Here is a 25,838-nt window from a genome sequence, read left to right on the forward strand (position 1 = left end):
CAACACAGATTTTTAGAAAATACTCCCCAGTTATTGTATACAGAAGAATACGGGATAACAGAAGGCATATATAAACAACAGAACATTCAATTAATTTAAAAAAATGCATAGAGGATAGAGTAGATCTATGGACAAGGTGTCCTACGCTTACCATGACACAGGGCACTCTCTGACAGAAAAGATGGATGCACCAAATGTGTGCTGGCATTAAACTCGTCATCAGAGTCCTGAACTGACTGCTTGGCACTAGCACTTAATAACCACCTCTGGTTGTCATGAAGATGGGGAGATGAAGTAGGGGAATGTAAATGTTCAATAACAGAAGGACTAGAAGATGAGGATGGCATGGGAGAACCTGAGGACAGAAATAACCAAGATGTAAAAACAAGCCAAGGAGTAATGTATCAATACGAACAAAGGAAAATAATGTGAGAAATCCATATTTAAAGTGATGGGAAAATACATAATATACTGAAGTATAAAGTACTCCTGGTATTTTTTTACATAACCATGTTTTAGCAGTAAATCCAACCAAAGTGGGGTTCTCGCCTTATGCTGAAGAAGGGCTTTGATCTATAGATCTTCTCTGCCCTCCAAGATCCTGGCAAGAGTCCCCAAATCATCCCTTGTAAAGCCATGACAAGTGGGGAGCTCAGCTTCAGAAGAGCTATTGGTATCACTAGCCTTGGAGTTCAAGATATGTTCCTACAAAGAACAAACTGGGGTTGATTTATTAAACAGGAGAAAGCAAAATCTTATGTAGCAGTGCATGGTAGCCAATCAGCTTCTAACTTCAAATAATTAAATTAAGAGTTGACAAAAAAAACGTGAAAGCTGATTCCTTTCTATGCAGAGCTGCACCAGACTTTGCACTCTCCAGTTTTAGTGGATCAACCCCATTAAATATCACATGGTAAAGGAATATTATACCCTTTTCCCTCTAGTCACGGCTGTGACAAAGTAAGGAGATTTCAGGGCAAACTTGGAGGAGGAAATCAATTTTGGAGAATTTACATTCTAGAAGATACTGCTAGTTCACAGCCTATAGATTATTACATTTAAGCCTGAAAAACGGCCAGCCAAATGTGTATGTAAACCAAAATCCTATTTTTCAATATGCATAGCACTATGCCTCACTGTATACAGTTTTCTCATGCAAATACAATTTTGTGAATTTTTTTTTAACTTGTTTTTCCCTAGAGAACCTGAAAACAACACAACTTCCTTCTTCAGACTGACAGCACCAAGCTGACACCTTGCAAATAGGAGCATTATCAGCCCGTCATGTGCACTCCTTCAGTTGGATGTTGCCTGCCCGTCAAGTCTGCTTGAAAGGCAGCCCAATGACCATTTGAAGAAACATGAATGGCAGGCTGACAACGCAGCTGCTAATTGCAAGAGATTGACTTACCTTTAACAGCCTAAAAGAGAAAGTGTTGTTAATGGCAGGATCTTCAGCTAAAAAACTAGCAAATTACAATAATCTCCTAGATTGTAAGCTCCAAGGAGCAGGGCCCTCCTATCCCTCTTGTATTGAACTGTATTGTTGCTGTATTGTCTCCCATTATATTGTAAAGCGCTGAGCAAACTGTTGGCGCTAAATAAATCCTGCATAATAATAATAATCTGTATACAAATTATTAAAACAAACTATATACAGTAAACCATTGAAAAATTGAATTTTGGTTTACATATACTTTAAGGTTGGCCATGCAAGCTGCACATGAATCTGTCATTTACAGAATGCAAAAATATCCCATTCAAATAACAACTGCTCAGCACTTGCAGAACCTAGGTGTTCTGCTCCAATCATAAACCAACCTCCTTCCATGTGTTATTTTCCTAATTAAACATTATACAACAATGAAACAAAATTCCAACGTAACATAATGCGTGACAACCTTTAACCATAGCTTGCTCATTTGTACATGCTTATTGATGAATGCACTCAAATATGGAGCACCGCTTATGAGGCGGTGTATAGTCAGCATAATTTAATCGATGGATGTGGAGGATTGTGTGCTATGCTGAATTTCACTCCAGCTCTTAGACATGCTTGCACACAGGACATTAAAACAAAAATGCAAGTGCAGGATTAATAAGAATTGTCAGCTGGCTTTCCCCACTACTTCAAACCTGGAACGATCGCACATACTGCCAGCAGCCGCTCACACCAGCTAATTGGTAGCTTGAGAGACAAGAGTGAAAGTGCTATACAATGCCTGTAGATGGAGCACCCCGTCTAAAAACTACCAACACATGTGTCATGGATTACTACACAGTCATACAAACACTGATACTATCTGCAGACCTTGTTTTAATCAAGCGGTAAAGCACACAAGAGGGGGAGAAAATATCTTCACACAGAAAATTCAGTTTTTTCTTATGTTCACGATGTTAGGCGTTGTTATGTTCACAGATAATGTTTGCTGAGTCAAGATTTATCACTGGGATGTTCTCAACAGTGCAAATGCAAGCCCAAGCCAAATAAACACTATATACACAGGAAAAAAAAAATAATGGTTGGCTACATCCAATATTAATCAAAATCTGAGAGCAAATAAAGACATCTATGTAGGATCCCTAGAGAGGTGATATATAACAACATATACATGGCCATTTCCACCACGCTGATTATGATTGCTTGTTCAAGTCCAGAAATGTATCAATATCACAGTCCATCAAAGCTTGTCAATGGTATTCAGAGTTAAATACATCTATATACAACAATTTATCGCAAGTTTACATTGGATTATACACTTTGTCACAATATCATACCTGGTGACGACTTATCGCTGGCTTTCTATAGGATTAAACAGTAATATATTACCGCTCAGTAGAGAGCTTCTCTAGGGTCTAACAGGAACGCTGGCTCAGTACATTACAAGATACACTATCAAAGAGACTATTCCTCAAGGGACATGACAGTAAGCCTCTTATAAATATCTTCTATTTTAACGTATCACATAATAATATGATACTTCATTGTGTACTGTCTTAAAATGGAGACTGCTTGATAGCAAAAGGACAAAAACTATTATTTATGCCAATAAAACTGTTGAGCATTTCCTATTATAAACTGTAATAAACATATTTTCTTTTAACGGTGAAAATGTGCTATAAAACGTACAAATGTGAATTTCTGCAATTCAAGGGCAAGCTTCAATTTAAAAATTGGCATGTCTTTTGGTTGGGTTTCTGAAATCATTCATCATCAAAGAGGTAGATCAGAGAAAAATCACACACATGTTCAGAAAGGAAAATGAAGCAAAAGTCAAGCTGGCAAGTAAATAACACACTGCAGATCTTTTTACTATTTTGAGCTAAATGTTGGCACAGATATATGGTTTGGCTAAATCTGTCCATAGACAACAATAAAAAACAGCAATCCAGCCTTCTCTAGATGTCTGTGGATGCTGTATGTAGCATAACCATGAATGCTTGGACTGCCCAAGCATACATAGTGATCAGAAAAGGCTTCCTAATCTGTCTGATCACTATTTCCCTGACTGCTTTTGGCCACAGGCGACTAATCAGTCAATTGAGCAATGATCATTTCATGTCTATGAATACCTAACGATAATCCAAGTCAAAATACTGTGTATGTATCCATTTTATTGCTGCTCTATTGCCTTTAGAAGAGAATTCCACTCATTTTCTGTTGAAGTGAGACAGGAAATATGGGAAAAATCTATAACAGTGAAAGATAGCATTAAAAACACTTGAAACACAATGTCCAATAGTCCAAAACAACCAGAAACTAGGGGTTGATTTGAGTCCTGGGTAAGGAAAACAAGGCACATTTTGCCCCAATCCTAAAATGTTGCAGCTTTTGGAGTGTCTTATGTTGACTTTCCCACATTCTTCTGGCTGTAGCGGACTGCTGAAGATGAATGGTAACTGGCTACAAATTCCAGGTACATATCGGCAGAAATCAGCCAGTAAGGTAGAAACTGTCTGGCTTTCAACCCATGTGTACAGCTGCTTGTCTGGCAGAAGACGATCTCATGACCTGCTTCTGTTGAATGAGCATACTGGAAAACCACCTGATCAGTGTGTCCTGTGGGGGGGAAGGTGGTCCCCCTGTCAGAACATAATAGTACAGCAAGGGAGATCACTGCACTAACATTGCTTGTGTTAGTACATGATCTGTCAGTTTTTCTTCCTTCAGCCTGCTGAGTTGAAAAAAGACAAACTTATAGTGTGTACCAGGTTTTAGAGTAAGGTTGGAAATATATGGGCAAATCTCTCACCAACTGACAAGATAAATCTGCTCCTTTGCTCAAATTGACATACTGCTGGGATATATCATGACCTTTTAGCTTCATGTAATTATAAAAGATGCACTAAAGTGAAATACCTTAAAAAAAATGTGTGTTAGGGGTCCAGCTTTCCAAAAACTGAGAGGAGGCAGGCTCTTAGTTGCAGAAGAGACATGCAATGCTTCTTATGTAATAGAAGAAACCTACCTGCCTAAGTGCCATATTAAACTCTGTGGTTGAAATATTGGATATTGGATATTGGAGCCCCCCCCCAAGTTTCTCATATGCAAGCTCTAACACTTGATGGAGATGACCATCACTACTACTGTACATTACACATATGTAGGTTGCACCAAAATGTAATGTGAACCTTATGTCTATGGTTTATGTAGTTTAAGTTGTTATTGGGTACATTACATTAATACAGTATTTTCTCTACAGTGTATTTAGTGTAAAGATTTTGTTTCTTTGAGTTGATTCATTTTTTCTATCTTTGTAAACAATTTAAGAAAGCTTCATTGTAATTTTCTTTCAAGATCAAAACATTATTATTTTGATCCGCTGTCACGGGGCCCTTAAACAGTGAGGGTCCCATAGACCAGTTTTTACTCTGCCCATTTGGTAAACTTGCACTGACCTGCCTGCTTGCAGTCATTTTTTGAAATGTACACTGAGCTGCACAGGTATCAGACTGCTGAAGGATAGGTAAGTAGAGCCAAGTTTAGCTCCTCTTTAAAGATGGACCTAAAGTGTAAAGCTGCCCATACACTGTCCAAACTTTGGTTCCTGATGAAATGACTACAATTCACTCAGTGGGTGGCCCTGTCAGCCATATTCCCCCTGACATCCCTCCATTGAAGAGTCAAAGGAGCAGGAAAAGTGATGAATGAACAGCAGCAGAATGCAAATCAGATGCAGATCACTGATCACTTGCCCACTGTTCAGGCATGTTGACAACCAAAGACTAGCTGTAGTGGGAGATTTGCCCAACCTCAGTATATAGCATGGATGGAGAAATTGTGTAGATCTTTTTGTTCAGCCTGTATGGGCAACTTATCTAAACTGTGGAAGCAAAGGGCTATTCACTAGTATTTTTGTGGTTTCTCTGCTGCTGATCTTTTTGCCATGAGTGTCTTAACATGCCCTGTTTTACACTATCTTGCATGAAGGTGGCCATCTAGATAGAGGCAGGTTTTTGCTTCCTCATATCAGAGCCTCCAGCAAGGAAACAGTGAGTAGCAAAGTAATGGCATGACCAAATCTCACTTCAAATGTCATGAGACTAATCAGAGGTGGCAGTACCTTTGATCTCAGACTGCAGATATACAGATATGAAGAGTCTAGGCACCCTAACATTTCAAAAAAAGCTCTTCTATTTTTACAGAAGGAATTCTAGACAAAAGGTACATTTATTTCAGTATGCTGCTTAGGCACAATTAACATTTCTGAATTTCCTTATAACAGGCTGTACATTGAAGATGTTAAAGGATAACATATAGCATATACAATTGTGACACAAACCATATAGTAATATGACATTATCAAAAAATTATCTTTCCTTTTCAATCTTCAGCGCAGTAATTTTCTGTGAAATGCAATGTAATATGGCAACTTGAAGGTGTTCTGTTATACAGATGGTATACAGAACGTCCCCGGAAATGTCATTTTCTGCTTTTCTGATTAGCTCACCAATTTTCCCAGAAGTCTGTACTAAGATACACACTGGGTACAATCAGCCTGCCAATAGATGGTTTGAATTTTGGCAGTCCCTGCTGAACCGTCCGGGATTCGAACCATCTATAGCCGGCTTAAGTTTGTTAAAATCCCTGCAACATACCTTGATCACCCAGAGGGGAATTTTTTTTAGCAATAGAAGTGGAGTTACTCTTTAAGATCCTTTCTAACAATAGAATAGTATATATCAGCCTATTGTACCGAGAACCACAAACAACCAACCTGCGTAAAAAAATACTGGACATTTTTTGAGGATCACAGAGATAAGTTTATAGTAAAAGTGCCTGGCTGTACTCCCCCTGCACTGTCATGCCTTAATCTGTTTACAATAAAAAATTCTGATGGGTGAATTATGAGCACATGTCCAACTAACCTCCAATGTCTATGACTGGTTTTATTATTCCTCGCTGCACAAATTCATCATAAAACACTCTGTATATATAACAAATGTGGACATGAGCTTTATCTGCTGTATAAATATTTTTGGTTTCCTTGCGGTTAGACAGCGGGAAATACCACAATCTACAGATAACCACCACAAAGGATTTCTTAATCTGTGGAGCGAGTCTTATCACAGACTCTTTCCTTTCACTTCTATATAGTGATGTGGACCCTGGGTCTGAGTGCTAATCTTACATGTACAACACATTACATGGCTACATATGTTTTCAGTGCCATCATTTATTTATTGTGTGATAACGAGCAGTTGCAGGATTACACAGAATTGCAGGCTAAATATAACACATGGTGTTACATTGGTTGTTTCAAGATTTTGGCTCAGCCAACTACAAATGAATGTGTAATTTTCATTCATAAGAGAATAGATTTAAGGCTCCATTCTTTACATGTTTGCATTTTAGCTATCTTCATTTCTGGGAGAAAATCATAAATTATACATGCATCCCAACCTAATAATAAAGATATTTTAGCATAGAATGATTAAGCTATTCAATACATAATTTTATTAGCTCTACTTGGTCCTTGTATGTGTGTATCTAATATACTGTACATTAAAACGCTATAGTTATCCCTTAATAGAGATTATATAATATTGTCTTTTCTAGAGTGCATTGTATATAATTCAGTTTTAATGACTGTGTTGTGTACCATTTTTAGCACAAAAGAACTTCAAGGTGAAAGTAAGCTAATAGTGGTGTAAATAGTACAGTTAAGATGAGACCTTTGTATGGCTTTGTAATAATGAAATTACACCCATAAGGCTATATTGCAGTGTTATAAATCTCAAAATGACAATAGTAATAGTGTTACTTGATGGGAGTAACAATAACAGAGTACATCAAGCAGCTCTGAGTTTTTATAGACTGGGTTTAATTTAAAAGGGAAGTGTGGAATATATTAAAAAAAACATACAATCACATAGGTGGATGCAGCATCAGTCTGCCACCTCTAAAATTGAGAACTGAGCGCTCAAAGACTGCTGATCGCTCTATTCTCAGTCTACAGTGAGCAGAAAGTGATGACTGTCAGTCACCGGCTCTCTGCTGTGTTCCTCCAGCGCTCATTGGAGCACCGTGCTGTGGAATGGGCTGGAGTAGCTGGCTCACGCTCTCAGTAGCGTGCTGATATGCTGAGTCAGCTGCCAGTCAGGCATCTGGATGGAGTCTGACATTAAAGTAGAACTCCGGGTGAAAACTCTTTTACATGTCCTTGTTGCTAATATCCTACCTTCGCTGAATATTTCATCCATTTTATGGTGCGCTTACTAGTTGCTCTGAAATAGCCTATTGATTTTCAAATCAAACCATTAATTTTCTTTGGTCTCCTGTTTGTAAGACCGGTGGCTGCTATGTCTCCTATTCCCCTATCCACTGGTCTTGGCACAGCCCTTCTGTAGTTATTTTTCCAGAGAAAGAGGGGAGAAATTCAACTACATTTTTCTCCTAAATGGTAAGGATTTGAAAAATATTATTAACTGTTTAGTGTTTTTATAGTATAGAGGGGTGTACTAATTGGGTGATTTTTTTGCCTATCCCGGAGTTCTTCTTTAAAGTCGGGATCTCTCTAGACTCTGGACTGGCTGAGTGATGTCAGCAGCCAGTGGCCTTTAGCCCTCTGCCAGCTGAATATAAGTCACAGGAGTGCAGGACAACGTGCAATCCTGTCTTCACAAGGAGAAGCAAAGCCAAAAGAGCTTTGTCCCTACTTCTCCTTTAGCACTGAATGTGCTTAAAGACAGAGAATTGATTTACTAAAAGGTAAATATGCTGTTCAGTAAAGTTTATTTACTTGTAGGTGAATTGATGATGGAAGTCTGGGGAGCTTCACCTCATTTACTGAGGGAAAATTCCCTTGCAAAGTGAACAGTCTATTTGTCTTTAGAAAATTAGACCCAGATAACTAATACACATCTCTGTCAATGCATTAAGAAGGCAGTAAGTATTCTGTCTGGAACCTGACCTATACACTTGTCTGTCAGTCAACTATCCAGGATTGAGGGTACCACAAACCCTAATCCTAACCTGTCTTCCAAACCCAAATCACAATTTGGGAAAGATGATGGAGATGGTGGCATGTTAAACTCACTGCAAATCCCCTTACTCAATAGGGAAATTTAGAGGCACCGTCTGATCTCATACATATTACTCTACCTATCTTCTGTGAACAGCATACTACCTTGAGAAAAATGTCATCCTATCAGGCAGTGTTTTTGAATGATGCAACAGGAAATGAAACAAATTATCTTCAAAGTGAGGGAAATTTCCTCTTAGACAACTGTTACGGAAACAAGTGTCCCAGTTGAAATTTTTCCCTTCTGGTCTTGTTCTGATGACACCTCAAAAGTATGAATTTCCTCTCATTTCCAACATAGAGACAATGGTGAGGCCAAGACAAACAAATCTCCCCAGTGGGGACAGAAACAGTAATAACAGGGTATTTAACATTCCCTCATGCTATCCAAAACAAAAATAAAATGTTTTTGGCTTTAATGCAAGTGGCCAAAAAAGATATGCCATCATCACAGGTATGCCATAAACATCTCAGCTGTCATGCAGTCCTTTTGAAATTAAACCCGTTGATCATCTAATAACAACAGATATCTAAAGCGGAAACATTAATGTTCAGAAAACAGACCGTCCATTAAACTCAAAGTAAAAACAAAAATAGAAAAGAAAAAGATTCTCAAGTTCTTCATTGTTTTTATAGTCTGTTCTTACTAATGCATGTGATTGTACTGCTTACCACCAGGATGACCCATTTAGAAATGATATGTAGAAACTTTAAAAGTTATCACGTTTATTTCCCTTTTTTTCTCCTCTAACCCACCTGGACTAAATTCAGCAGCATTTTTTTCCTCCTTTTAATTATAAATCCATTTTATACTATAGACCCCCTGTTTTCTAGTCAACCTGTAAAACTTGGCACTGGCATTTATCTCCCAGCTGGATAGTGCAGCCTTATGCAGTCAACCTGTGGCGACAGTTATCTCTTAATTAAAACTCTACATGCAAATAACGCTATTGAAAAGTGCTCTTGCACAGCCTTTACAAAGCATAACAATTTATAACGGAGCAATTCTTTTTCTTCCTATGGCTAAAATACTAAAAGAACTCATTGTAGCTGACGTAAAGAATTCCGGAAGGTATCATGCAGCTGGCCAACTCTTTATTAATACAAATAAAACAATGGGATGCTGGCAAATCTTTCCAAAGGGGATGTAAGCTACGTTAAACTAATAGAGAATTGTGTTTCCTTGCTGGAGATGTGTCTTTGCTATCCATTCATCTAATTAGATATGAAGATGTATGCAAAGGTATTATGTGGGAGAAAAAGGAGAACCCGCAGTGAAGGCCTTATAACTTCGAAGGAAGGAAGCAATGTTCAGACTAGCAGTCACTGGGTGATAGAAAGGCTGACTGCTTTTTGTGTTGCTCATGCTTTTTTTTTTTTTTATACGCTCGAGCAATAAGTCAATATATATGGACTATAGACCATATAGATATATAGGTTATATACTATATATGGATATATAGTTTGTAAGTTCAACTGGGGAAGGGACTAATGTAAATGGTATGTGCACTATAAATATTGCTGGACTATTTAAATAAGAGGGTTCTTCAAAAAGTTCACTTTTTAACATATATACAGTATATATGTAAAAAAGTGCAGAAACATTTTGAAGAACCCTCATATTTGAACATCTATAGTCTGTCCACTGGTTCATTTTAAGGAAAGCTTATCATATACCATATTAAAAAAAGCGAACATCGGAATAAGTATATTTAGATAATTTATTGTATCAAAACATTGTATAAGCCTATCTGTGTTTCTCTGCGTTTTGTAAAAGCTAAATGAATGGTAACCAGAGATCAAGGATATCATAATATACAGCATTGCTGATTGAATGCTGAATTCTAATCCCAGTGGAATCTGGAAATTCTTCTGGGTCCTCTATCCACTGCTGATTAGTGAACAAAGGAGATCACTCGATCAGCATGGAGCCATTCAGGGAACACTTTGTATTTTCGAAATGCAAATAATGCAATGATTGGACAAGGTGGAGAGACAGGACAATGACATCACCACCCCCACCTTGTCCAATCACAAAATGTTTCATTGAGAAAATGCAAGCTAAACTGTACTCATTGAGAAAATGCAAATTATTCTTTGAATGGTGTCCATGCTGAACAACTGACCTGCTGTGTTCAATAAGCAACAGAGCAGCTGCTTGGCATGGGAGCTGGAAGGCAGCGACAATCATTGAGTAGCAGTGCCTACTACAGTGATTTCCAGCTTCCATGGATTCCAGGAATGGAACATGCATACATACATTGGCCCAAGGTGGACAATGCAAACAATATCAATACTTGGAATCCAACCTTAAATTATTATTGGTAAATAATACTCATGACAGGGACCCTTATAGTATTTTTAAATGAAATCCATAATGCTGTTGATATTTTGTAAAGCACATTTAAAGAACCTGGTGCATACCAAGCTAGCGGTATTAACTGAAGCCACCAATCAAATTACAGTTGTAATTTTTATTTTAAGTACAGATGAGGTAATGAATGTGAAGAAAAAAATGTAGTGCAAGGCAAGCATCACTTTTTTTCCATTTACTGATTATAAAGGTATGCCCCTGAGAAATGTAAATAGTAGTATGTGCAGCACAGCTTGCAGTATCATAAACCTGTACAAAAATATAATTTATATAAACTCCACAGGGGTATTGGGCCCAACAGCCTTTGCACCTTACCCCTGATAGTTAACTATATGTACTGACTGTATTTGTACTTAATCACATTCTTTTGTTTATGAACAAGAACATGTCTCATTATGTACACATAAGAAAATTGCATAACTGGGTAATGACTGTGCTTGGATCACATAGTTTACTTGACCCAAAATGTTTCCGTCAGTGACAGCTGCCTCATTTGTTTTATTACAGAACCCCTATGACTGTAACATAAATACAAACTGTCCCCCAGGCCCCCACAAAGGATATATCTTTAACCTCACAGTATGGATATTACTAACGTGATATGTGTTTGCCTTTCATACCTTTCAACCCTGTGCAGCCTGATACCTGCTTCCACATACTGTAATTTCCTTTACATCTGAAATGTGGAATACAGCAGAGGGGACCTGCCAATCTCTACCATTCAAGATGACTGCTATTCCTTGTTTTGCTTCCAGTCTGGTTAGAGCCTGAGCCAAGGAATTTTTAATGAATCAAAAAATTGTAATATAAAGTAAATTAAGGCCTTTCTTCAAGTTCCAAATGGTGTGTGTCAACCTATTAAATATATCTTTATTGCTCCTTTGCAGCTAGAATGTCAGAAACACTTTTATTATAAGGTTTCGTATTACTTTATTCCACACTCTAAGGTATTATTATTGGTTCCAAAGGTATGTGTAATATCCATGGGTTTCAGGCAGTTCAGTGATATATAAGGAGCCTGATTTGCAAAAGTTATAAAGTCACTTGCTAGGCTGTCAATCTTAAGCTTTACAACGTGGACCTTATACCTTTACCTGATTTACTAAAAATGGGTTGTTGTGCAAGTCATGCTCACATTTCCAAGGTAGTACCAACCTAAATTCATGCATACAACCCCTTGCCCTACAAGATCCAGGCACTGCTGTCGTGCACTGGTCTACGTCTGTACTTTTTGTTGGTAATCTAGAGCTCTAGGAGCCCCTGTTTGTCATGCAGGAGACAAATTCCCAATCAGCCTCTTTGCAGCTCCTTGCCATCTTTCTTATACAGTAAGAGCTACTGAAGCTGGCCATAGAATGATAGAATTTTGAACAAAAATTCTAAGGAAAAGTCATATGAAATTTCTCAGAACACTCTCAGAACAATTTTACATCATTTGAAAGCGTTTGTTTGCAAAATTCTACCTATGACCAGCTTAAGCTGCTGTGTTTGCAGAATCTAACTGGTAGCTCACTAGCTAACTTCATTGTTGCCTGAAACTGGTCTTTAATTACAGGTGATTGAACTGGGACCTGGGAGGCAGCAACAATTATTGAATAGCAGTGCCTACTACTCTGATTTACAGATTCCATAGGAATAGAATATGCAAACTTACATTGGCCCAAGCTGGACAATGCAAAAAAAAAATCTTAGGAAAAGTCATCTGAAAATTCTCAGAACACTCTCAGAACAATTTTATGTCATTTGAAAGAGTTTGTTTGCTTTTAACATTTGACTTTGGAATGAATGGTCTTTACTGAAAGAAAACCATGTACATTGTTAGAAATTGGTTGGTTCGAGAAAAAAATTCCATCCTGTTTCTTTGAATTTTATTGTCACTGTGGTCAAAAATGAACATCAATTTGACCCACTATTGATTACAAAATGATCAGACTTTCTTGAAATATAGTTGTCCAGGTATCATGGCATTGTTTGCCCATGCAATTATGTATATAAATGTAGCTAATGGCTCACCATCACTGCAACTGTCAGCTATGCTACAAACTGAGAAAATTGGTAAACAGAAATAATGAGGTTGATTTACTAAAGGCAAATATTCTGTTAATTTTGTGCAAGGGAAGTAGCACATTCTAAGGGAATTTTCCCCAGAACTTAGTGAATAAGGCGAAGTGCTGCTGACTTCCATCATCCAATCATATGCAAGCAAATATGTGGTTTTATTTTTTCCTTGTATATGATTGGTTATTTTTATGCAAAGTGAAATTTCACCTCATTCATTAGGCTCATTTTTTTAGGGAGAGTCCTCCCTAAAATTCATGGCTGAAGCAGTATATATAGCTAAAATAGTCTTGTGCACCTAAATGCTCAGAAAAGTAATTTCCTTACAGGTAGCTGTACCACAGTAAAACTGTTACTGATAACACCACAGCCTTTATTTATTTCTGTACATCCACCCCAAATGGGCCACTTGTTATTCTAGAAATAGAGGGCTGGTGCTGGAAATATAATACTGAATTTCTGGGTGTGCTTTGTGCACTTTACATCTGGCACTTGTATATAGAAACACATGGAAATAATTAGCAATCACTAGACTGCGATCATATATGTTTAGCATTTGTCATCATCACATGTGGTCAACCTCTGAAGAATTTTTTGTCAGGACAGCTCCCTGGTCTCCAAGTCCAGTAACCATGGTCCAGTAATGGGTCCCCTACCTGGATGATGACCAATGATAACATTCTAGTAATGATTCATATATTGTACACATATTTATCATAATAATAAAAAATATCATACGGTATGTAAGAGAAATAATATGCTAAGGGTCCGCTACGTTGGCAATGTAGGCATGGGTTATCATATATAGAAAATACTGGTAGTAGACAGCTTGTAGTAACCATAGCAGCAGGATGGAGCAGCAGCTTTAGTACCTGTGACCTAGAACACTAATTCTCTTCCAATAACTGAGCTAGTAATATGAAAAACAGCTATAAAAAGCATTGCTAAAAATGGTGCACTATGAACCAAACAGCGATTTTTATCAGCATCACCTATATAAATGTATACAACATCAAAAAACAAGTAACCCATAGAAACCAACCAGCAATCATCATTCTTTCTTTCTTTTTTTATCTTTTTTTTCACACCTTTAACCTCATAAAAGGGTATATCTGATTATATAGATTACTGCATTTTGCACCTCATTTTTTTTTTGATTGAGGTATACATGCTAGTGCAAAGTGTAATCAATTGGGAATATATTAAATTGATTGTTAGTTTATCTTTAGCAATCTGACCACCACAATTCCCCCACCCAATTAGCACATTAATATTCTGTCTATTCCATATTTGTTTAACTAGTTCTGAAATAGTCTGCATCATAGTGAGTTCAGTCATTAAAACTTTGCACATATTAAAGTACGGTAATAATAAAGTCTGTTTTGTTTTTTTTTTTAAATATGTTCTACTTATCTGCTCTGTGTAATGGTTTTGCACAGAGCAATCCCGATTATCTTCTTCTGGGGTCCCCCACCAGCACTTCTGGCTCCTCCTGTCTTCAAGTACCCCCCAGCAAGCTACTTGCTGGGGGGGGGGGTACTTGTGTGGTCTTGCTCCTGAGCCACACTGTGTTCATCTATTGATGGCCCCTGCTCCCTCGTCACTCCCTCATCACTGGATTTGATTGAGAGCAATGGGAACCAATAGCCCTTGTGTAAAATGTGATAAAGTGGAACAAAACTTGTTTCTCCCCCAGTTGCAGATTCTGACTAAACTGCCTCTTGAATCAATATATAACTGAAATATTGTGGCGCCTATGTGACTGAGTGTTCAAACAATAACAGATATTGCCCGCAATCAGCTGACAAAAAAGGTTAACAGCTGCCCCTAAAAAGTGAAATACACTTGAGCAAACAATTACATTTCGCCTGGCGGCATCCTCAGAAAATTCAATCTGATATATGAATATTATTTTTTTAGACGTTTTTGAGAGTCCACTTGCTCTCATATTATTATATTTGGTATAGGAAAAGTATTTGTTAGATGTTGAAGACTTGCTGTTTTCCTTTGATGCACAGTTTTTGTAGAGCCTACCTATTCACATATTTGTTTGCCTCTTGAATCAGGTGGAACAGGTTGACCACTACCCACAGGCAGCTTAAAAATCTAGGACCAAGCTCTTTTGGCCCTATTTCTCCTTCAGGTGACAGAACCGCACTTCACTCTGCACTCTTGTGACCAAGATTCAGCCGTCTGAAAACTAAAGTCCACTGTCAGCCGATGTCAATCAGCTGCTCCACACTCTGGAGAGATCCCGACCTATTGTCGGGATCTGTCTATATTCCTGACTGGTAACTGACTAAGCTTCTCAGTGTGCCCCCTTCATAACCCAAAGCTCCAGTGAGCGCTGGAAGGCCAGAGCACAGAGCCGGTGACTGACAGTCACCACTGAAGACTGAGAACTGAGCAATCAGTGGTCTTTGATTGCTCAGTTCTTGGTCAGTGGCAGTGGGGGACAGATACAATACTGGACTGATCCTGCATCCATCTAGGTGAGTATGTATGTTTGTTATTTTTAAATCCCACACTTCAATTTTAAAAAGCTTAAACCAAAAGAGAGAGTAAAGAGGACTTCCACTGACTGGCCCACGTCATAAGTGTCAGACACCATGTCTGTTGAGCTGCACTTCTTTACACACCACTGTGCATGTAGGATGTGAATAGGCCACCTGGGAAGTAACTGTTTTCTATGTGCTCTGTTCACACCATAAATGTGTGGTGGTGTGCAAAAAGCACAGCCCAACACACATGTGAACAAGCCCTTCAGGGTACAACTTCAAGAGACAGTTTAGTGGAATGAAAGAAATAAAGAAAGCCCTTAAAAAGCCCCACATAAAACAGCAACTGAATTTGGAATTAAAGAAATAAAGAAAGCCCTTAAAAAGCCCCACATAAAACAACAACTGAATTTGGGATGAAGGATGGATATTTCTAAGCTATGAAAACACAGCATAATTTGGAACTGTGTACAAGAATAACCTACCCAGAAAGCCGTTTTCACATTTTAGGGTGCGACTGTGTGTGGCTGGTTGCTTGCACTGCAACAAATCTAAAATAAGCAAAAAAAAAAAAAAAGTTTTAACTCTTGTACAACAAAGATAATATTTTCAGTAGCAAAAACAAACAATAAACATTAAAAAAAACAGAACTTGAGAAATCCTAGCAGCATTGTGCTTGAGCTCCAGAGAAATGCCCCAGTAATATCAGCACAGACACAACAATAACTTTATCCGCTCCCAGGTGTCAGAGGCTTACAAAACGTAGACACGTATACGCCATATAGCCATTTTCTGATCTCTCTAGGACTTAGGATTTGCATAACAAACAGCCACAGCACTATGCAGTCCTGTACAGAACACGGTTATGCTAAGCACGGGTCACAGGAGTGAATTTATGTAGATTACTGCTGCAGGGCAAAAATGTGATAGCTGAGGATTACAAGTCCAGTGCCCGGTGCAATAGCCTGCATCAAGCTAAAGAAAAAGGCCATCCCCAGAAGACATGAAGGAAATATACAGGCTCAATGCACAAAGGTAATACACTTAGTATAGGCTGTGTTGCTTGCTTATTAATGAGGATTAAAATACCACCGTGAATTGAATGTAGCATCCAATTTTCTATCCTAAAGAGGCATCCCACTATGAAAATTATAATATCAGTGTATATAAAACATCTATTAAAAAAAATTAACAACACTAGCAAAACTAGACATGTGAACAGAGATCTAGCAGATGCGTTCATAGGAGTGCTTTTTTTATTGACTGGCCTCTTAGATAAGACCAAATGTATAACATATTGCTTATGTCCACAGATGGCTACATATAAGCAAGCAATACTCATGATTTCATGCATTGCTTGCAATTATCTTGCTTTTTTTTTACAGCAAGAGGGTGATGGTGAGCGTCACAGGCAGTTGGATATGCTCTTTACTACCCATGAAGATTTTTTTCAGATTGTCTGAAATTCTCCCAGCAGGTCCTGATCCTTCAGTACTCTGCGGAGAAGGGTGGCTGACCAACAGTATAGGGTAAGGATCTGGATGGGTCCTGGGCCAGCACTAGTGGCAAGATAGGCAGATATCTGTTTGCCTGTTGTTCTCGGGGGAAAAAAATGCCTAGCTTTTGGCTTTAAACCTTCTACCTTACTCCTGTAGACTTAGAGCGTTAAGTACATAGATTAGTGAAGCACAGAAGCAATGGCGTTAGTTTACCATAAACCAGTGTTTCTCAACTCCAGTCCTCATGGACCCCCAACAGGTCATGTTTTCAGGATTTCCATTATTTTGCACAGGTGATTTGATCAGTTTCACTGCCTTAGTAATTACCACAGCTGTTTCATCTGAGGGAAATCCTGAAAACATGACCTGTTGGGGGTCCATGAGGACTGGAGTTGAGAAACACTGCCATAAACAAATAGCCTATTGGCTTTGCAAGGGAATTTTTCATAACTTAGTGAATTAAATGATGCTCTGCTGACGTATGTCATTCAAACATTTGCAAGCAAAGTATTTATTTTTTTTTTTAACATGTTGGGTATTGTTTGCAAATTGGCTTTTCATCACATTTAGTAAGCGAAGGGAAAATTCCTTTGGCATTGAATAGCCCATTTTGTCTTTAGTAAATCAACCTCAATGGGTGCTTGTGGTCACTACTGTCATATTTTCTCAATGGATCTTCCTTATAGTTATCAAATATAACTGTAGTCAACCTGTAATTTTACAAAATGATCTTAGATATTGGATTGCCTACATTTACAACAGCCATTTTTTCAGAAAAGGTCAGTCCACCCCATTATTATGCAACAGTGGCATCAACCGATGGCATTTGTAGGGGAACTACTATAGGCACAATAAGTGTGGGCAATAGTGGAGCACGTATAGTATAACAATACTGCTCCAAGTCAACCCTCTGACTCAAGCTCCACACTGTGGATGCCGGGTCGGCATAACACCTGATCTCATCTCCACACACAATTCACAATCTAAAAGGAGCAAACACCACACATTAAAATCATTATAAAGTCCATTTTATTGGCAAGAATGGCCAACGCTCACTTACTTTGGATCATTTATTTTTTGGCTTTTACTTCCCTACAATCAAGCCCCAAAGAGAGAGGATCACAGGTGGTGATAAGGGTTGACCATTCATGCCAATAAAACAAACTTTATGCTGATTGTGGAGTGCAGCTGCTTTTAGATTGTGGATTTAGGAGCAGGTGGATGGAGCAATGGATTAGTCAGGAGGGAAAGCTTCATTAATGTACAACCTCACAATTAAACATACCTAAACTGGGATTCTTGATTCATCTCTACACTTCAGAAATTACAGAGGGTGAAAATGGAACTGTAGACATTTAACTTTTTTAACACAACTTAAGCAGCCCATAGATTATGCCATCTTCCTTCCTTCCACTATGGGTGAAAGGAAAGAAATTTTGATTTACTCAACACAGTGTTGATGGGGGAATCCCTCCCAAAGCGCTTTTGTGTTCTGTGGGTGGGGAGCCTTCCCTACTAGCAGAACACAATGATCACTGTAGCCGCCAGCAGTGACCACATTAAAAACATCCAACAGGTTAGTTGTACTGAAGTTGATTAATAGATCAACTTCAGTACAACCAGCCTATACATTGATGGATCGAATCTTGTCCGGTCCCTGCTGAACTGGGCGAGGTTCCATCCATTTATGGCTGGCTTAATGTTAAGCATAGTGGCTCAGTGTGTGGGTACTATTGGGTTCTACTGTTCCTGTGTACAAAAAAACACTCTGTTGGGGGGTATAGAGGTTTATCAAAGGCATTCCCATACAAACATAAAAGCAATGATAAATTACTAAGAACCACATCAACCACCAGCAAAGCATGAATCTGTACTTAATCCAAATATCGTGCTGTACCAATGTCACCAGCAAAATGACTGTATTTGCAGCACATAAATACTCTGTGCTACTAAAAATACATATTAACAAATCCCCCTCGTTTTCAGTGTGTTATTTTTTAATGGAAAAAACACAATATACCAGTTTATGACTTCATATTAATGACAAGTGGGCCACTCTCCATACCACGTCTCCTACAGAACTAATTTCAGAGTGAATATTAATAAGCATTTATGATTGCTTATTGTTGTAAGCAATCAGTTATTAATTGTCATCAATAATTCATAGTTTAAAGCACATATTTATTATTTATGAACTTTCCTCATATTTAACATATAAATTATTAATGTTTTTGCATTCTTTTGTTTTTGTTTTGATCGCTGATAAATGTCATAATTTAGTGACAAAAAAAAATTTTCTTCCACAGTTCTAGGTTTTAAAAAAATGTCAAAAAATAACATACATAAAACAACTATTGTATGTGTATTTGTACACATAATAGGTATTATACAGGGAGAATTACTTTATGTCTGTGAAACATTCTTTTCAGTCCCCAAACCAATACATAATTTATACATTCCAATATATATTTATGCACAAACATGCCTGGTTCCTGGGTGGAAATTGCCATACAAATCACGAAGATGTTACAGGATCATCCTTATACACAGTACCTAGACTGTCCGGGCCCCTGTTTATTAGTTTACAACAAAAAAATTCTATTGAGAGGACAAAAGACAATCAGCCAAGATGTAGTAAACCACATGAAAAATTATCAGAAAAAAAGATTATGAAATGCTCATTTTATATGCTCTTAAGTATATTTAATAAGGGACAACTATCTAAAATAAAAACTTTTGTGACAGACCAGTTTTGCAACGCAGACAATCAAATTGAAAATAAAAATCAATAAGTAAGCATTTGCCCTTAACCCCACTTTTCCCCATCTGGTCCTCAGAGACCTGGAACAGTTAATGTTTCACTTTCTTTGATTCGTGTAAGCACAAGGTGGTACTTTAAAAAAGGTTTCTTTTTTTAAATAGAGTACATGTATAGCTACTCATCTGTGTGAAATGATTTTATATCCAATAAACAAAGCTGGGATAGAATTCCTAACATCAACAGAATATTTAGACTGAATCAATGCATTTTTCGTAAGCAAGCTAAAGTGATATTAAAGTGGAAGGCCAGTCAAAACCTAACTAAGCTTAAATCCCCTCCCACCCCCATTCCAAGCCTATTCTATCTACCCTGTAAAAGGAAAGATGTGTATATTTACGTATTCTGAAGGTGCTCTGGCCAGGTCACATCCTATCCTTCAGTGTAGATGAGAGATCACCAACAATAGCTGCAGAGCCTGTGCAATGATGTCACCCATAGGCTTACTATGGGGCACCCATTGTCTGCTGTGCCTCCTCTACACTGAAGCCAGCGATGAAACCTGAACATGTGACCTGACCAGAATGACTTCAGAATAGGTGTGGGAATAGATTTAAGCTTAGTTATTATTATTATTTTCTATTATTCAGGATTTATATAGCATCATTAGAATGTGGGGTTTTGACCTGTCTTCTACTTGAAACCCTCTCTTTTTGCAAGCACCTTCAGCAGCTGATTTAACTACTTGACTACTGGGCACTTATACCCCCTTCCTGCCCAGGCTGATTTTCAGTTTTCAGCGCTGTCGCACTTTGAATGACAATTGCGTGGCCATGCAACACTGTACCCATATGAAATTTGTATAATTTTTTTTACACAAATAGAGCTTTCTTTGGTGGTATTTAATCACCATTGGGTGTTTTATTGTTTGCGCTATAAACAAAAAAAGAGCCAAAAATTTGAGAAAAAAAAAGTTTTTCTTTGTTTCTATTATAACATTTTGCAAACAGGTAATTTTTCTCCTTCACTGATGTGCGTTAATGAGGCTGCACTGATAGGCAGCACTAATGGGCACTGATAGGCAGCACTGATGGGCACTGATGAGGTGGCACAGATAGGCAGCACCGATGGAAGGCACTGATAGCAGGCACTGATTGGCTGCATTGATAGGCGGCACTGATGATCTGGCACTTATGATGCTGCACTGATAGGCAGCACTGCTGGGCAGCACTGATGGGTGGCACTGCTGGGCACAGGTGGGTGCACTGCTGGGCACAGTTGGGCAGCACTGATGGGCACAGGTGGTTGGCACTGATGGGTACAGGTTGGCGGCACTGGTGGGTACAGGGGGGCGGCACTAGTGGGCACAGGTGGGTGGCACAGGTGGGCGGCACTGCAGGGAACTGATCATTAGGGCACTGATCATCAGTGCCCTGATGATCAGTGGCTATCACTTCTCTGAAAATTTCTGGTTATTGGCAGCACTTTCCTCATGCTGTGACAACGTGAGGATAGTGCAGCTGATAACCGACAACTGTATTTACCCGGTGATCTGCTGTGTCATTGGACACAGCTGATCATGTGGTAAAAGACCGCTGTGATTGGCTGTTTACAATATCACAGGATCAGCTGTGTCTGTAGGCACGCAGAGGGCGTGTTGTGGAATGACGTCGATGGTCATCCCAGAACTAGATAACCGCACTGTAGCCGTCTTTCGGCTATAGCACAGTAGAGAAGAGGTTAAAATTTTACTGAGTATGTAGCTTCTTTATCTTTTAATCCTGGTCTATGTTCCAGCTAAAGTTGGTGCCATGACCGATGGCACCCAGGTGTCCTGTTTCAGGGTGGGTCCTTTCTTTTTCATTGTCTTATGGAGCCATCCTTGTAAGCAGGGATTATAGCTGTGTTAATACACTTTGCGCATAAATAGAAACACACAGCCTTGTAGCCTAGAATGGCAAGGCATGCCCCTGCTTCTCACTTCTCCAACAGACTGGTTGAAGAGTTCAGGGGTAAGACTTTTAACAAATAGTTTACAGGTGAATGCATATGTGTTAAGCTAAAATAGCTGAGGATTTCATACTAATTGAAGTGATGGTATAGACTGGCAACAACATTTCAGTGACTGGATCCCTATGCAGGCCAAATACATGTGCATAGGCACAACAGAAAGTTGGAAGAAATCTCTCCAATGAAGTAAATCCCCTCTTAGGCTGGCCATAGATAGCTCACATCTTGGATCATACCTCCTGAATTAGCCAAATTTCAAGCTATGGTTGGACCTTTCAGCACTGAGCCAATTGGAGAATTACAGATAGAACAGTGACTGCATCAGATGCAGTCACAGTTCACGTATTCAGGCAGTTGGAGGTGCTTTGGTTGCCTGAATACAATAGCCGGCAGGGGTGATTTCTCCATCCACGCCGTTTAGCATGGATAGGGAAAACAACTGCATGGGCCGAATGAGAGAAATCTAACTGTATAGGGTTAGCATTAGACAGTTGTCACCAGAACAGCTCATCACCTGGTTTACCTTAGCAGTGAATTGGGAACTCCTAAGTTGAACCAGAAACAAGATATTTATCCTACAACCTTGTGTAAGCACACAACATTTTAATATCTGCAAATATTCATGTCTCCAATGCAATACAACATTCCAAAGGATTTTTTGAAATGGCCTTTCTGCATGGAGTTACCAACTGTCATGGGTAATTTATGGCACACAAACCATTATAATCTGTTTCAACTGTAACAAACTCAAAGTCATAAACCACAGGTGATACTTTGTTTTCATTATGGGTACAATGAAGAACGTTTCTAGCCTCAGTCCTTTTTGGGGAGTTTTGCTTTCTTTTACTTTCCCAGTGATATGCTGTTGTGCCCTAATGCAGAAAGTATTACTGGGACGGAATATGATGGAAAATCCTTCCAGTACTAACACACTACTAAAAACCTGATGGAGGGTTTTAAACTCCTAAAGTTTTCTAAATGGATGATTTTGCTCCTATTAGTGACTCCAATGAAGAGATTTCCTTTCACCGCTTGTCCAGTGGACTAGAAACAAACAAGCCATTGCCAAATATAGACAATAAACCAAAAACTATTTTAAAAAAATATTTGGCTGTAGTTGTGCTGAAGTTTATCGGCCTAACTTAACTGTTGTTAAATTCTTCCGTGAAGCAGTTACCGGTAATTAGCAGTTAATGAAGGAGTTAATTCTATCTATTCTATATTCTTCAAAAAAGCCTATTCTTACAAGTGATACTACAAAACATAGTATACATTTTGGGCTCTGTATTATAACAATAAGTTATTTGATATTCCACATACACAAAAAAGAGTGAGTAGTTAAATTGTTCCATAATAAGAAAAAGAACATAGAAGCTCTCTGCACGTGCTAGGGTACTTAAAGCCAGACAGATAGCTCCATAAAAAACGCTTGTGCATTGACCTGTGTCTAAGGGAGCAATGGTATCATCCATCAATTACTCGATGCCAAGGAAATTCTTGATCACAAAATGCCTCTAAAAAGTACCAAACAGCCTTTAAATGTTATGTTCTTCATGAATTTTCATGGCCGTGCTTTTCTTGTATTCTCTTTGTCTTTTAGTGCCAAGTTGATTCTAAGGATACTTCTCTAACCTTGAGGTTAAAGCGGAGCAGTAGTGGGAAAAGGGGACCAGAGGTTAATGGGAAGACCCTTGGTTAGTAATGGTTATTTGTGACGATAATAAAGTGAAAATGGTCAGACAGGCAAGGTTTCTTGTGCGGGACTAGCTAATTCTCTGACATAGCAGTAAAACAGCATGTCAACGAAAAAACACACACAACATACGGTGCTAGCATTAACAAAATGTCCAAAGAAAGTTGAACACGTATGTGTGCCAGGTGAAAAGAAAAAAAATTGTTTCTTCAGTGGCATGAATTATTTCTCCCAAACTATTACAAATCATTGTTCATTGATAGCTTGAATCACCAGTCTTTTTAAAGATTGACCTAGTTATACATAAAGGAAAATTTGCTAAGGAAAGTATATAACACATATACAGTAACTGCTAAAATGATGATATTTTCAGTTAATGTTAATAAAATTGTTTTCCATTGCAATCCTCTGACACTGTAATTTTCTAAAACTGTAAAAAATTGCTTCATCTAATATGACTACCTGAAGGTGGTATAGTACAAAACAGCCCCCGAACTTTCCTGCCAATGAGTTTAGATTACTGCCTTTCTAAGCAGTCTGCACTGAAAAGTCATGATCTAGACAATCCTCTTGTAAAGGGATGCAGACATTGCAGCTTTTCTCATTGCAACACTAGGCTTAAACCGGGTTCATTTAATAAAGGCATGCCCCTATCCACATAGGTAAGAGAGGGGGCAAAATGCATCTTGATGATGTCTTAGGCAGACCATAGGTTGATCAATTTTCTCTCCTTCCACCACAGATGAAAGGAAAGAAATTTGCTTGATTCCATGGTCAACATTGTCAATGTTGATGGGGAAATCGAGAAATTTTCTTTCCTTTCTTCCCACAGCACTATTGTGTCCTGCCAGTGGAAAGCCTTCTCTGCTGGCAGAACACAATGATTAGTATTGATGGCTATAGTTGGGGCCCTAATCGACAGACAAGTCGATCAATAAATCAACTTGTGTACAACCAGGATACCCATACATGGATTGAAATTTCAATTTAATGTCAGCTTTAATTGTGATACAACTGGAGTCACATTTTAAAGGTAATTTAAGAATACAGTATCCAAGCCAAAATGTTTTTTTTCCCCCATTTTGAAAATCCTCTGCCAGTTGTTTTTTCCCTATCAGTGTCTCTTTGGGGAGATTTCCCTTAAAGTAGAATTCCACTCCCTCTCCCTTTCTAAAACCTATACTAACTTGTGTAAAAAAAATGTCTATACTTACCAATTCTCAGGCCGCTCTGATCCGGTCACATGATCGGTTTCCATGTCAGGCAGTAGCCACACAAGGGAGAGGAGGGAGTGCCATAGTAAGCCTGTGGGTGACATAGTGCTCAGGCACTATCAGCTGTTGTTGAGTGATTTCTCCCCTGTAGCAAACACTAGCTGACACACTAGATTACGTGACTGGAGCGGCTTGAGAATAAGTAAGTAAATACATTTACACAGGTAAGTTGGTGTAGGTGTTAGGAGGGAGCATTTTTAAGCACAGTTAGTAAAAGCCGGAATTCTATTTTAACATCTTGTCCTATGGACACAACAGGATGGGAGAGGATATATTTCCAAAGAGAATGAAATCCCCTCTGCCCCATGTCATTGGAACAAGTGCCCCTATTGGAAGATTTTCCCTCTACTTCTGTTCTGGCAAAGGCTTAAAATTTTAGATGTCCTCTTACTTTCAGTCCCAGTGACTATGGTCACCAGTACAAATGGAGAGGGGGGAACCTCCCCCAATAAATACCTGAGAAATGTTCCAACACCTCACCATTCCATCCAAAACTAAAACAATTGCAACCAAGCAATAGAAGATTGCATCTACCTGCCCAGGCCAAACCTACTCTATTTTAAATAAAGGAAGGCTATTTTATACTGACTCAGTAGAGAGCTAAACTGATTTAGCATTCTGAACACAAAATAAGGCATTTCCCTCTATAAGTCTGGTTAGAACACAGAAGAAATTTAAACATTTCCCAGTTGGTATAAGTGCTCTATGTGCACACTGTGTAATCCACAAATTTATTTTTTCAGCCCTTGTAAAGTAATTGTAGAAACCACTAAATAACAGAAACTCGTTTAAAACACCAGCGTGTAGCGCACCACAAACTGCGAGTCTGCTCAGAGAAACTAGTTATCCTAATCTTTGCGAAATACGTGGAAAGAACCTTTAATTTGCTGTTTACTCATTCCCCCAAATAACTCCAGCTCTTCTAACAGTTCCAGATTCTCATGTGTTGTGCACGCAGCGGCATTAACGGAATTAACGACAGTAAATAATCATTGATTCTCACGCGGCGTGAAGACACTCCCGGAGGAAAATAGAAATTTGCTGGACACATGTCTCATTACAGCCAGTGGGCAATTTATTTTTTTGTGGCTAGAGCAGAGCTTATCAGCTGTCTAGGCCCATGTGGAGAAAATGTTTCTCTCTGAGAAA

General features: G+C 38.6%; 1 protein-coding gene across 14 annotated transcripts in view; it reads right to left on the reverse strand.

Moving 5' to 3' along the window:
• TENM3 (teneurin transmembrane protein 3) overlaps window positions 1–25,838 on the reverse strand; it is a 1,391,898-nt gene that overhangs the window by 397,158 nt on the left and 968,902 nt on the right. For 12 of the 14 annotated variants that reach the window (XM_089669645.1, XM_089669651.1, XM_089669650.1 and 9 more), the window contains 2 exons: window positions 15,941–16,006; window positions 152–355 (listed from right to left, as the gene is read on the reverse strand). In XM_089669645.1, coding sequence (XP_089525771.1) covers window positions 152–355; window positions 15,941–16,006 — 270 coding nt within the window. The remainder of the gene's footprint in view (window positions 1–151; window positions 356–15,940; window positions 16,007–25,838) is intronic. The other 2 variants (XM_089669656.1, XM_089669655.1) reach the window with 1 other exon arrangement.

This window comes from Staurois parvus, unplaced genomic scaffold (assembly GCF_062004578.1).
Source record: "Staurois parvus isolate SC_StPar_1 unplaced genomic scaffold, SC_StPar_1.0 ptg000080l, whole genome shotgun sequence".
Taxonomy (NCBI): Eukaryota; Metazoa; Chordata; class Amphibia; order Anura; family Ranidae; genus Staurois; species Staurois parvus.